General features: G+C 32.7%; 1 protein-coding gene across 1 annotated transcript; it reads left to right on the top strand.

Annotated features, from left to right (window-relative positions):
* Positions 1-4,248: 4,248 nt before the first annotated feature.
* Positions 4,249-15,133, top strand: LOC105624730 (transmembrane protein 131). Its single transcript, XM_012206088.1, has 23 exons — positions 4,249-4,342; positions 6,270-6,334; positions 6,595-6,620; positions 7,205-7,288; positions 7,362-7,485; positions 7,682-7,795; positions 7,868-7,990; positions 8,126-8,289; positions 8,379-8,565; positions 8,671-8,779; positions 8,863-9,122; positions 9,203-9,619; positions 9,700-9,888; positions 9,969-10,197; positions 10,321-10,702; positions 10,787-11,002; positions 11,075-11,214; positions 11,431-12,710; positions 13,051-13,375; positions 13,567-13,997; positions 14,066-14,270; positions 14,662-14,831; positions 15,044-15,133. The coding sequence occupies exons 1-23, from the start codon at positions 4,249-4,251 to the stop codon at positions 15,131-15,133; spliced, it is 5,424 nt and encodes a 1,807-aa protein (XP_012061478.1).
* Positions 15,134-15,307: the final 174 nt, after the last annotated feature.

Raw genomic sequence — 15,307 nt, 5'->3', positions numbered from 1 at the left:
ACTTAACTTAACTTACTTACTTACTTACTTACTTACTACTTACTTACTTACTACTTACTACTCTCTCTCTACTTCTACTCTCTCTCTCTCTCTCTCTCTCTCTCTCTCTCTCTCTCTCTCTCTCTCTCTCTAGAGAATATATATAATTATATATATATTTTATCTAAATTTTAAATAACTCTCCTTTTATCTAAATTAGATAAAAGGATAATTGTTATTTAAAAATTAAATTTTATTTTAAATTTTATACACATTTATTTTTGCTAAGATCTTCTTTAAAAATATATATAATTATTTTAGAGAATATATATATATAATTACTTTAGAGAATATATAATTATTTTATAGAATTATTTTACATAATTATTTTACAGAGTGTGTATATATAATTATTTAAATCATTTTATTTAACAATGATTTAAAAATAATCATGTTTAAATTATTGTCGAATAAAATGATTTGAAAAAAAGATTAATTTTACACAAGTAAAAAATAATATTTACCGCAAGGTTGCTCCACCGGTGCCCGATGTCTTTCCCAGACCTTCTCCTCCTCTCAGAATCGAATTGACATCCTCTCGCACTGGACACTCGCGTAAAACACTCGCGAATAATACATTATAATCGCGCGCGGACTATAATCCGATTTGAATCCGATAACTTGAACGGCACTCCCGAAGCAATCGCGACGAACCGGCTGCGGTTCGTTCATTTTCAAGTAAATCGGCGATGAAGGTATATAAGTCAAGGACGTGAGAGGGAAGATAATCTGAAAAATGCAATATAACTATTATCTATATTACTATGATATAGAATCAATGAAATGGGCTATTTAATAAAAAAGAGAAATGTTTCTTTTATTATATCGATAATAATAGTTTCAAAGAGTTACGTTTAATTTTTAAACGGATCATATAACGGAAGATGCACAAAAACAAAAAAATAATTAAATTATTAAACTATATTAATTCTGAAAGCAGGAATTGCGTTACTTGCATATGAGTATTATTCATATTAATTGCTTTTTTATAATTCGTATGATACCGTTCGTACAGACAAGTATATAGTCATGTCGCGTGCCGCTCTTCTTCACATTTCTTTTTGATAATGCAAAAAAATGCTAGATATAATACGAAATGTTGTATTTCATGAATATTCACATACGATTACTAATATGATTAACTATTCATAAAGTACAACGTTTCGTATTATATTTGGCATTCTTCGCAATAAGATTTTAAAAAGTAATGTGAAAGAACCGCCCGCGACACGACTACCTGTTTGTACGAATCTCGGTAAGGGAATGACCTTGCGGTAACTACGCATAAAGACGTAAACGTAAACATGACGCGCCGCTCCGTGCCACCCCGTACCATCCCCACCCAAGGTCGCGCGCCAACCGCTAACTGTTGGAATGTTAATACGCATTTATCAAGTAAAATAATATATTCTTAACATTTTTTATTTTTCTCCGATTATACAATTTATATTATACAAAATCCGCGCAATATACACAGTATTTTTAATAAAAAGATTAATGCCTTGCTTTTTTATGTTATTTTTGAATTACTGAATTCTGTCTTTCTATCATATTCTAAAAATAATAAATAGAGTTATTTAATATTCATTATTTTAAATAACTATATTTTTGACTTATTTCTTATTTAATTTTTAAGTTTCCGGATATTACAAAAAATACAACTTCGTATTTTTTATTTTAAACTAGTCATATATATTTTTTACCGATTCCTACGATTTTAAATAAGTTTTTGAAATTTGTTTTTTATTCGACATTACACATAAGTTTAAAGAATGAAACACAGAATAATTTGCAGTAATAGTAGTGTGTTAAATTAATTTATTAATCGAAAAATTAAATAATGATTTACAAGATATTTAATACTTTTAGCTAAAGGTGTATTTAGTTAAATTGTTTCAAACAAATTGTTTCACGATATTAAGAAAATTTGCATGTATCTTTATATAAATAATATATAGAATATTTTATCAATCTTTATTTAAGTATGACTCATTAAAAAGTATGATAAAAATTGAGACATATTTAATGTTGGAATATAAATACTCAAAAATGCTCCACGCGAATAATTATATTAATTATAATAATTATATTAATTTAAAAGAATTAATTTATTTCACATAATATAAAAAAATCAAAGTTTTCAATATATTAATATACGGGGCTCGGTCATATTTAAGAAATAAAGATATTTAAAATGCATTTTTAATAAAAAGATGAAAGAGTTATTTAAAATTTGTTATTTTAAATAACTTCTTCCGACTTATTTCTTAATCCTTAATGCATACCTTAATTTTAGGCAATCTTATGTAATTCGTAGATATTTAATTTTCATAAAATAATGCGACACCCAGAGCGACTTGTTATCACATCCGCCTCCCTCCGAAGTCGCCGAGCGAATGCCAAAGTGATGACGTAGTCAAGCGTCGCGCTCGGCGAAGAGAGAGGGGGGGGACGTGTCGCTCGGCGCACTGAAGATTCAGTGATGAATTTTGAGAACACTACTGATGAAGATTCAGTGATGAAGATTCAATAATGAATCTTGAAAATTGATGAATTGGTGTTCTTCAGTGATATTCTCCGAGTATTGTCATTCTTATTTAGCATTCAGTTACAATAACAAGAATGGAATGATATCTGGATGCAATCAGGTAGGAATCGAACATTGCCATGAATAGTCGGCATGCTTCTGTCCTGAGGATTTAGTACAGAGACGAACCATATACTACTTTTGATAATATTTTACCGATAGTGTCAGAAAATATATAGTTATGTAGTTCTCTACTAAACTAACTAAAAATGGATGTACTGGCGGTAATGGAGGAATGGTTTCGACTGAAGAAAGAAGAAAATCCGGTCTTTCTCAGGTTTCTCTCTGCCTACAGAAACACACCACCAGTTCAAAATTCTTCGAAGAAAAACAGACCTAAGGTGTATTCTTGTGCATGTTTAATTGCTGCACCCAATCGGAGCTTGACTTTTAGTCCGCCATTTTTTTCTGTCCCGGGGTGTTACTATTTATTACTTATTACTTTTTACTTATTACTATGAGCATTCTATTCCCAGCGAGCCTTTTATTCCCAACTTTTAGATTACAAATTTTAGACTTAGAGGCCAATTCTGTAACTTTTAACGAGAGTCGTTTATGTCATTGTAACTTTTTTACTCTACATAACATAAAGCCAGTTCTACATTAATTGCAAGCCGATCGCAAGTTTGTTGCGACAGCCAATATAAAGCGTTGATTTCAAAATGCAAGCTTCAGATTGGCTGTCGCAACAAACTTACGATCGGCTTGCTAATATAAAACTGGCCTAATATCTGCGCAACGACATCAACGTCACTGATTCTACTAATGAGTCGGTAGTTCTAATATTCGTATTCATAGTCCGTATATTTAATACATGGTCTGCAATGAACAGTAGCAGTAATGGATTATGAGTAGATGAAATAATAAAAATCGACCAATCATAATTGATTATTTTTTTCACATTCAACTATAATTGGTCGATTTCTATGCCTACTCCTTAATCAATTACTGTTATTGCTCATTGTAGATGTATTAGACTTCCTTATTTATCTTTAGATACTCTATGAATTATTTCATTGGCTGCATCTAAAGATAAATTTAAGCCTCCCTTAAATAGGCCTGGTTATGAATACGAGTATAAGACTTCCGATTACCGATTCAGTGTAGAATCAGCATAACGCCCGTATTCATAGTCAGGCCTTATATTTAAGATTTCCTTAAATTTATCTTTAGATTCTTTACGAATTATTTCATTGGCTACTGAACATCTAAAGATAAATTTAATGAAGCCTTAAGTACAAGATCTGATTATGATAATACAGGCATATGAGTAGAATCGGCCTCTTAATTACAAGCGTAGACCAACGCTTTCTCTTTTTTCTCTCTTACATTCGCTTTCACAACACATAGCTGTGCCAAATAGTCAATTCAACCAATCACGGAGTAGTTTGCATTGTCTGATCTCTATCTAGAGGATCTCTAGTGGTTAGTGCTGCCCACCGCGGATTCATGTCTTCATGTGTCCAGCGGCGCGACGCGCCACCGGAATCGATATCGCGCGCTTCGATAGTACTGGAGTATGGCCGAAAGCGGATTCTCATGTCCGCTAAAGACAAAATAGCGAGCAACGGCAACAGCAACGGACGCGACAGCAGTGCAACAGCATTAGCCGCGGTGTTATTATGCTCGAGTTAAAGGTGTTCTATTGTCTGTTCTTGTTGACGCTATTGGACGCGACGTCGCAAATCCGGCCGTCGCTGCACGGCCACAACAATGGTGAGTGTCTCTTTCTCTCCTGTCTCTCTTTCTCTCTCCCTCCTCCCCCTTCCTCGTCCTCTTTCTCCTTTTCTCTCCGTCTCTTCGCCACATGACTATTTCGATGCAGCCAAAGCGCATTTTAACAATAACAACCCCGCGTGCGCGTCCACGCGAGATTCATTATCGCAAGGCGCGATAAGGATCACTCTCGTGATCCCGCGCTTTATAAGCTTTCACGACCCGCGCGATACTCATCGGCGATGTGCCTATTGCGATGATGAAGGTCACGTCGCGCCGCGAGCTTCGCGCGTCACGCGATCCACATTCGACGATGCGCATCTTTCTTTTTCTTTTTCCAACTCTCTATCTATCTGTCTCAACGGTTCCTACCTTTCACTCTCCAAATTTCCTGGAGTAATTATCATATAATGATGAAGGAACAGTATAATCTGGAGCCTACTTGTCACCTATCTAGCAAGAAATCTTTTGAAACATTCCTGCAACATTCTTGCAACAATGTTGTAACATTGCTGAAATTTTTCAAAATGTTCCTTTTTTACTGGGTATTTGTTTATACCTCACTATATCCGACATCACAAATTCTTGCTTCTATCATGAAAATGGATAACATTTAATTGTATAACATTTGTTGCAAAATTAATTTTAAACGAAAACGAATGTCTGCATCAAATGTAAATTATAATTGCAATTTGTCCGCATTTCCCATATGTTTGTTGATGTACTTGCAACTTTTGTGGAATCAGAAAGCTTAATTTTAACCGGATTATATTGATAGGAATATTAGCATTTGTAATTATTGCATATGTAGTCTCTATAATATATGTAGGCTTTCTACAGTAAACCATTATCTAAGCTTTAAGTCTTAAGCTATAAGAAATTGACCAATCATAATCGATTATTTTTCTCACATTCGGTTATAATTGATTAATTTCTTAAGATTTGAGATTTAAAACTTAAGTAACAATTTAGGTGTATTCTATAAGCCACTAGTAATAAATCAAAGCTAGAAATTGATCATGAACAGTCAATGCAAGAAGAATAATTGACTATGTTTGGTCAATTTTTAGCTTCTGATTTCTGATTTATTATAAATTGCTTATTGTATTGACTGTGTATTGATAGTCCATTAATCATACTTCTTGACTGTGGTGATTCATTCTAGGACATTGGAGAATCATTTCATCCTTATTTATGTTATTAATGTATTAATATTAAACAAGGATAAATGATTTTATAAGTGTTATGAGTGTGAATTGGATCGCAGCCTTCAAAGTTATGTAATCGCTTCCTTATTTAAAAAATGACATAACTAAAGAAATGCTTAATGATTTATGATTTAGTGAAATAGATAAAAGTTTAAGAATATGGAAGGTTTAGAAATAAGTAGGTATGTGAATAGATAATTAAGTATATTAAAAATTAGTATATTTAAAATATACTTAAGTATATTTAAAGTATATTTAAAATATATTTTGTAAATCAAATTCCTTTGATTGATATATAAAGCTAAAAGAAAATAAATTTTCTTCTTTCATAATTAAAAAAACATGATTTTTGATTTATTAGTGTTATTATCCATGAATGAGTTAAGTAAATTATTCTAAAGTAAATTAATTTACATTACTCTCAATTATTAAAGATGACGTAACTTTATAAAAAAATAATCAAAATTATTACAACCCAAAGAGAATAATTTTTTTAAATATAAGGGTTGTGAAATAAAAATGATTTGATCATATTAAAAATATACTCTTTTGACTGATATTTAATTAGTCCATAATACTTTATTAAAAAATAAGTTTTCTATTGAAAAATAAATTTTTTCTTTTTCTTAAAGAAACTTAATTTTTTAAGTTGTATCACTTTTAAAATAAGGTAGCAACACATTTGAATTGTATAAATGTAAATTTTTGTATTTTTGTAGCCTTTGTTCAAGATGACAACGATGTTCAATATCTTTTGGATAATATGCCAATATCTATACATAAGGTTAGTCATTTTGCGCTTTTACGCGATGTGTTACATAATTATATTAACGTTAAAATATTTACGAGAAGAATACTTAACACAAGTACTGTAATAATTATAAAAAATTTTGTATTAATTTATTTATATGGAGAAGTAAGAATAGTAATAAATAAAATGCAAATAAATAAAATGCAAATCTAATTTTTGAATAATTCTTTCTTAAAATAAGACGTTTACAAAAAGTGAAGATATTATATTGAAATTTTTATTTTTATTTATAGGATTTTGCTAATACGGTACATGCTGGGTAAGCATAAAACTCAAAATAATTGTGAGTGGAAATAGGGAAGGTATTTATTATAAAATTTGTCTTTTTGATATTCATCTTGGAATTGTATAGGATTATCCTATTATAAACAACCTTGTAAGCTTTTTTGTATTATATAACAAGATATTTCGCTAGCATATACTTAGTCTATATCTACTAGTATATTTTATTTGCGACTATTAAAATTAATTATCATTGAAGTTTTATTGTCACACTTTTACTTACTTTATGTATAACAACATTCACTAAGCATAGGTGATTTGCAAAAGCAAACCAAAGATTAGATAATTCGAACTTTTTTTTATGTCCCCATATTCTAAAAAAAATTAATTAGAATATATTTTAAATAATAATTTAAATAATAAACCTTTTTAAGGTATTATACAACTATATTTTAAAAAGTAAATAAATATATGTTTAAAAAATTAGATATTTTAATTATATCAGTTTATTTGAAACTAATTTTTTTTATACCTTTTCTATTCATTTTCAATTTCCTATTAAGAAATACTGCATTGAAAATGTATCGATTAATTGTTGAATGGCATTGTCATGTTTTTAAGGGATGCTGCATCGGACGAAGACAAAATGGAAGATTCATTTTCTCACATTTCTTTTGAGCCAAATATCTTGGACTTCAAAGAAAGGTGTTGTTTAAATAGTATTTCGCGCAATTCGATGATCATGTAGAAATTAAATTATAATAATGTAATTTTTTAGACAACTTGGTATTCCTCATCAAGAAACTGTGATCATATTTAATAAAGATCACAATAGAACTATACATCTTTCATCGATATCGGGAAATACACGTCATTTCCATTCGTCGTTTTTTCAAAATAAAGTAAGTTACCGAACGATGTGACGGTAACTCAAAGCAAGAAATAAATAAATTGAAGCACAGATGTATCTAATACTCGTAATGCTTTATAACAATCATGTGCTAATTTATAATTTTTAAATATCCAATTCACAATTATATGTAACTTAAAAGAAATCGTGTATATTTAATTATAGAATTAATATCTTTTTTGTATCAGGTAATTCCTCCGCTCGGGAATACAACATTTAATGTAATATTCCTTGGTCGAGATGAAGGTGACATTGATACACACCTTTTTATACATACTTCATATGGGACACTAAAGTATCAGGTAATAAAAGTTTAGATCAGTTATAATATACTAGATACATGTACTTGCAATAAAATATTTCTTAATCCGCAGGTCAAAGGGATAAGTGTCAGTAGTCCTTATAGACTCAGACCTGTAGTTGATATCAAGTTACCATTAAATGCATCTTTTACACCACTTATATATATGCACAATCCGCATCCAGAAGCTTTACAAGTATGTAAATATTAACTATATGGACAAAAAAAATACTATCTATAAGAATTATTATTCATATGTATATAAAATGGATTATGTATCAGTCACATTATATAATCTATAATATTTCCTTTATCTGTTGCAAAAACGAAGGTAATGGAAGTATATAGTAGTGGCGGAGAATTTCAATTGGAATTGCCATCAGGCGAGCCGGAAGGTACTCGTGAATTATGGGAAATTTTACCTTATCAAACGAAGCCTATCATCAGATTATCTTTTAATGCTTATGCAGAAAAGAATTATACAGCATATGTTAGGTGAGCACTTAGAATGTAGAATAAACTGTATTTATAAAGTTTATTTAATATATACAATTGAGTGTTGGCAATATATATATATGTTGCAGATTTAAAGTAAATAATACTGCTGAGATTCTTGTGGTAGCAGTTGAAGTAGAAGTCAAAAGTGGAGCTGGTCTTCATTGGGGTGGAAGTTCTGGAATAATTAATTTAGGTATGGGTGGATCGTTACAACCACCTATTCGCACCCCAATTGCTTTAAAAAATTCTGCAAAGAAAGCAATTAAAGTTGTGGTAAGTGATTCAAATCTTTTTGAATGTAGAATCGATTTATAAAAAGGAAAATCAATAGTAATTCCGGGCAATAATATTACTAAGCAAACAAAATGTTTCTTGTAGAATATTATAAATACACCTGTATCAAAAGCATTAAAACTGCATTTTGAACCAGCAATAATTCCAGGAGAGACAAATGTACCAATTGCTATTGGAATGTTGGTTTACGATTGTAAGATGTAACATTGTCTACTATAGAAAAATATCTTGTAATCGTTGTTAATATTTAGAGTAACTCAATATTAATTTTCTTAGGGAAAACCGGTATGGACTTGCAACACTTCAAAGGCAAATTAATAATAAAAGCAATAGGCCCAGGTGGTTCTAGTCAGAAATTAGCAATTCCCTGGATAGCCCAAGTGCTGCAAGGCGGATTAGAAGTAAACACATCGATTACTCATTATTGTTCCCCACAATCCAATCAAGCTCGGAACTTTAGTGTGGTGAATAGATTTAAATTACCGTTAGCTATTACTAACGTCACGATGTGTTCGAACGCGAAATCACTTTTTACGGTAAGAATTATTTTTTTTCTTTTATTTCTCAACTCTATTCCTCAGTTATCTTTTAAGATAAAAAAATTTGTAACTTTCAGATAAAAGATTTTACTCCTAGAGTAATAAAACCTGAACAAAAAATCAATATATTTTCTTTACAACTTGCCAAAGAAAGAAAGGGTGACAATGTGAAAATGGAGTCGTCAATATTGATACATTCAAATGTATCGGTGACCGAAGTTCCAGTATTGAGTTATGACGGCAAACTGAAAAAAATCATACCAGGCGAGAAGGAAGACGATATGGAAACAATGAATTTCGGTACTGTAGGAAGCGGTACCGAGAACGAGGCAATTTTTGCACTGGAGAATCAAAATCCCGTCAATGTGGAGCTACACAGCTGGGGTGTAAATATGCCTGGTGCGGTCTTAGAGTTGATGGGATGTCAAAACGGTCCTGCGGATTTATTGGATAAAGAATTTCGAAATATAACTGTATGCAGTCATTCTGGAAATGTGAGTTTTACACAATAAATGTACATTTTGTTCATTATCTAACATGATTTTCTATAAATATGTAATAATTCTTGCTTCAGCAATATATAAAACCAGAGTTTCTGGCAATCTTTAAAATTAAAGTGAAGACTCCCATGGTTGAGGAAGACACAATCGTTGGTGATGTTTTCGTGCGAACGACCTACGAACGATTTATCTTGCCGGTGTATATGCGGGTTGCACATGGCAAAATTTCCTTAAAGAAGCTTATTTTTACTGATTGCTTCCCAGTGAGTTATAATCCTACTTTTCATAACCAATATTCCTAAGATATTTGAGTAACTTTACATAATCTTTCAATGCCATATAGGGATCAATCTGTGTGCAGCAAGTGAAGGTGCATTCTACGTTTTCAAGACCCATGGAAGTGACGCATATTGCGCCTATAAACAAAGACAACAGGATAAAGTACATTCCATTGGAGGAAGCTACAATGCCCGTCATATCCAAAGGCGAAAATAATGTTGGCTCAATACAAATCGATCCTTCGGTGACTTGCAAGCAGCGGTGTTATCTAGGTTTATCGTTAGATACCAACAGTAAGCGATACATCTGTCATCCATATTTTATTATTTATAAATTTGGAATGCTTTGTGTTCTTATGATTACATTGTAATTATTATATTAATTTATTAGTGGTATAGCTATATTTTATTTTGCAGCGGGTAATCAATGGTTGAATACGATGAGCCTTCCCTCGCACACTCGTGACTCTGACTTGAACTTTTTGAACACGCGATATGTACGTTTTATCAACTCCACTGCGGATGGTTCTTGGGAAAATATCACGATGCGCTTGGACACAACCGAAGTACGCAGTCATAGATTTTATGTGAACATCAAGCCATACTGGCCGAGCCTGTTAGCAGGCTCCAGTAGCATAAAAAACAAGAGTATCTTGATGTTCCCGCTGACACAAGTTGGAAACACATCGTACAGAGCGATCAAGTTGCATAATCCGAGTGCGAGTCCGTTGATAGTCCAGCTAGTAATGGACTGGAGCTATCCTCAAGGGGCGCGTCTTTATCACTCTTTGCCAATGAAGTATGTGATTGATTTGATAATCGTTTCGCAAATCATTTTTATTTAGGTGAGAAATTAACGATCAAACATTTAATGTTCGCACAGATTTAAACCCGTGTGTGTAGAATGCTTGTCCATGATTCCGGAGGAGTTCAAACTAGAAGAAAATGCGGATGAGCGAGAACTATTTGAGAAACAATGGGGCGTAACGATAGCGCTTCAATCACTTCCTTTATATTTAAATCCTTCGGAAACGAGGACAATTCGCGTGGCATATACACCTTTTTCCACTTCGACGTCGTCTGGTTTTTTATATATTAGGCAAGTTAATAATGAGAAAAAAAGAAAGCTATAATACTAATTGTATTGACGCATGTTTTACTGGCTTTCCAGAAATAATATGACTATTTTAGAAGTCCTACGTATGAGCGGTCGAGGCGCGAGCGCACAATTTAGATTTGGCCATCGCAAGCCGGGATCAACTACGCCTCTGTTGTTCGAACTGACGGATAAACATCTTAAAGATTGTGAACGTATGTACGTTTCCTCATTTTCGCCTCATAATCTCGGAAAAAAAGTTTGCATCTTTTTGCATGCTCAATTTATTTATCCTGTTACTACACCCATAAAGCATGTTCTAAAATCAACATTTGTAGCACTGCGCATATTTCTTAATGATTTTTTTATTTTTATCTTAATTATCATAATTGAAAGGAAGAGATTTTCTTTATAACGCTTCCCTTTCCCAGGAGATCGCAATAAACTTGTGACAACTCTCACCGTAAAGCGATCTTTTACGGCTAGAAATACGGGAGAACTGCCGATCGAAATATATGGTTTCTACATCAATGATTGGCACTGCGAGGGCTACGGCTTCAAGGTACTTGATTGTACACCTTTCAAGTTGAGTCCGAATGCTACTAAAAGAATCGAGATAGCGTTCACCCCGGACTTCACGTTGTCGCGTGTAGAACGAAAGCTGTTGGTAATGACGAGCATGGGACCGGATGCCGGCGAAAACGTTGAGAACGGCGTGGTGATACTTAATCTGTTGGCGACTTTACCGGCACACGCGTTAAATTTGTGCGCGTCTGTGCTCGCTAGACCGCCGTGGGAAGGCGCGGTACAGAAAGCGGCTCTTATCCTCTCGTCAGTACTGATGTTATGCGTCGCCGTGGTCTCATTCCTTGAAGCGGACCGAATACTACGGGAGGGCCTGGCCAATTACTCGAAGGAGAATTCCGTGCAACCGCCTCTGGATCTAAGGCTGCTGTCACATATCTCGAGCAATACGCAAGGAAGTAGTGGTGGCAACGGTTGTGTCACTAATAAAAATGATAAAACTGTGACAAGCGACGAAAAAAACAAGACGAAAAAAGATGAGGTGTTCCCAGATTGGTCGTTAATGAACGTGAAAAAATACAAGGACAAAGATGTGCAGAAAGGATTGAAGATCCCAGATTGGTCCGCCGAAGAAGAACGTAAATTCAAATTGGACACAGAATCCAAGGATCTGTTATCTTTTAAGCGATTCGAAGAATTGTCTAACGTAGATAACGCGAATACGACAAATGTGTTTGTGTCAAAGAAAAAAAATAATAAAAAACAAAATAACATTCAAGAGGCTCAATCGGACAATTGCATAACAAATGATGTATTCATGGACACTCAATTGATTCAAGAGAAAAAGTATATTGTCAATGCAGGTACAAAATCGAGTCCGACGTCAAATAGAAAAGGAAAAACGCAATCGACGCAATTGAGTGTTAAGGACGAGCCAAAATTTAATGATCATGAGATTCAAATGGATGCGGTGATAATTAATAACAATCGGGCTAACAATCGGTCTGACAATAAGCGCAATAAACAAACAAATAGCAATGGAAGTAATAGTAATAATCACAATAATCACGTTCCGTTAAAAAAGCTCGAACCAGTGAGCACTCCAAAGACAATTCATCTTTCGGAAGAAGAAACCTCGTCCACGACCACAGAGAGTTCAACTCACGATGAAACGATATCGTGTAAAGTAAGTTTTAGGCCAGTATTCACAGTAGGATCTTAAAGATCGTGTTAAGATGTCATGAATCAATCAAATAACGATATTATGACTTTTTATTTTTAAACACTTTTTATTTAAAAAAATCTTATCGTCGATACTGGAATAATTATAAAAATCTAATATCTGTAAATTAAATATTGAAAAGAGTAACAAAAAAATTATTGCTAAAGTCACTTTATTTACAATGAAACTGTTGTCGCGAAATTAAGGTACTAATTATTAGATTATGTTGAACAGATATAAGTTTTCTTTGACATCTATAAAAAGACATCTATAAAAAGATTTTTTTTCTATAATTTATTCTCAGAGTTTTGACCAACCGTGCGGGAAACAAGAGAAGCTGCAAAGAAAACCGGTATCTAAAAAAAGTAAACCTCAAACTATTCCTCCTGTGCCATGCATAGATTATAAGGATAATTATGAAGGCGACTGTGATGATGATGAATACGATAAGGAGAAGCAGAATAATCCGAATAGATGGAAAACGAACACTACTAGATCCAATACAAAGCATATTCATACTTCACGTACTGTCGAGTCATCCTTTAAGTTGTCACGTCAAAATAAGAATCCACCACGAAAGGAGAAAACTGTGCAGAAACGACGTATAGCTGACAAAATACATATTAAATGTATGTATTTATATCATAATAATAGAACAAAAATACTAGCTAAAATAGTAGAAATATATTCTGTGGAATTATCTGGGATTTAGATCGGAATTATTTAATTATTCTCTATATTATTGTTGCATTTTCTAAGCAAATGGAATAATTTCGATTAATACGTGTTCTGTATAGATAAAAATATTCATTCATTGCAGCTCCTCCTATAAATGGAAATGTAAGTCAAAAAGAGGATGTAACACGTATCATAGGAACAATGCCTACTCCCTTACCACCTCCGCTCTCCTGTTGGGGCGAAAACAGGGCCAAGTTCAGCGACGTAGTGGCGCGAAATCAAGAGATTGTCTCGTCGTTTTCCAATTTAAATCACATGAATCACAAAAGTCAAACGAACACATCAAATCTGTCCACGATATTTAATACTGATGTTAAAGACGTTCATTGTGCTAAATCTCAATTGACGCAAGAGTCATCGCAAACACTAAAAGAATATAGTTTGATGTCAAATCCAGTCCTTCTCTGTAATACAACCGTGAATAATAAATCACTCGAGCCAGATCCTTCGATTTTGCAGTCCAAATCACAACATTCGAATAGTTATTTCATCAATACTTTTACAGAACATCCAGTAAGTTGTAGTTTGAGTTAACTTTATCGAATATCATGTGATGAAATTCTCAATTGTCAAATTATCAGCAGTTTGAATGTGAGTTGGTGCCGTACGACGATCTTCCAGAAACAGATGAACCGTTAGTAGAATTGGAGACCCCCGAAGAAGACACACGGTGCCAACTGTGGGAAGACACTAGTCCTATGATAAATTTATTATCTGAGAGTACAAACGGATTTCAATTAGAGTCACCGAAAACTCCGGAGAAACCTGTTTTGTCTGACTTGAAAGGTATATTATTTTGAAAAAATTTAAGCAGAATTAGAAGTGTCACTTTATAAAACTAACGAATTATCGTTTTTTATAAAATAAATAATTCGTTATCTTTTTTGTAATTTTGCTATACTAGATTTAAAAATTACATTATTTAATAATGAATATTAAATCTTGAAACTCTAAATTAATTTATTATATTATATTTTATTTATTATATATTTATTTAATTTATTTATTATATTAATTAATTTATTATAGTAAGCTTTTCTTTATATTAAACTTACATAATACTTAGTATAATTCTTTAGCTTAATGTTTTCATTTTTGAATATATTTATCTTCATAGGAATTTAGATTGTAATTCACGAATGCTATCTATAATTTTAAGCAATTTATATACTTACAGATAATTGGACAGTCGATACGAATTGGGAACCATTACACACTAGGGCAGCAGTCGGAGAGGAACGTGGCGTATGGGGAATTAATACAGGAGGTGTATGGGCTGCAGCACCCTGGGGTGCGGCTGCGCCTCCCATGATGTCGCAAACATTACAATCTGAGGCGGATACACAAGTATGTAGTTAACGAGTATAAGGGGCCGCTGCACACTTTCCATAACAGTAATCGTAAAACATACATAAGAATTAATCAATTACAATCAAGAATTTTCAAAAATTTTTAACTCTGATTGGCTGACTCTCACAATTGCTATTATGGAAAGTGCGTTCAATAAAAAAAACCTTGATTTTCACGTAACTATAATTATTTTCAATTATCATTTTCAGGAAAGATCGGGATTTGATCCGTTCCGTTCGCTCAACACAATATGGACTCCATCATCGACAGAATCGTGGAAAACGAGACGCGAAAATTAATGACTTGAAATTTTGAAGGTTTTATCTTGTGATATATATATATATATATATATATATATATATATATATATATATATTATTATTATATTATTATTATAGTAAGAATAATAAGTATAGTATAGTAGGTACGTGTAGTAATAATAGTACGTCGACCGACGACTAATAATTAGTAGT

The sequence above is a fragment of the Atta cephalotes genome (genome assembly GCF_000143395.1).
Source record: "Atta cephalotes unplaced genomic scaffold scaffold00003, whole genome shotgun sequence".
NCBI classification, from domain to species: domain Eukaryota; kingdom Metazoa; phylum Arthropoda; class Insecta; order Hymenoptera; family Formicidae; genus Atta; species Atta cephalotes.
Note: the sequence above shows the minus strand (reverse complement) of the source record. Positions and strands in the feature narration are given on the sequence as shown.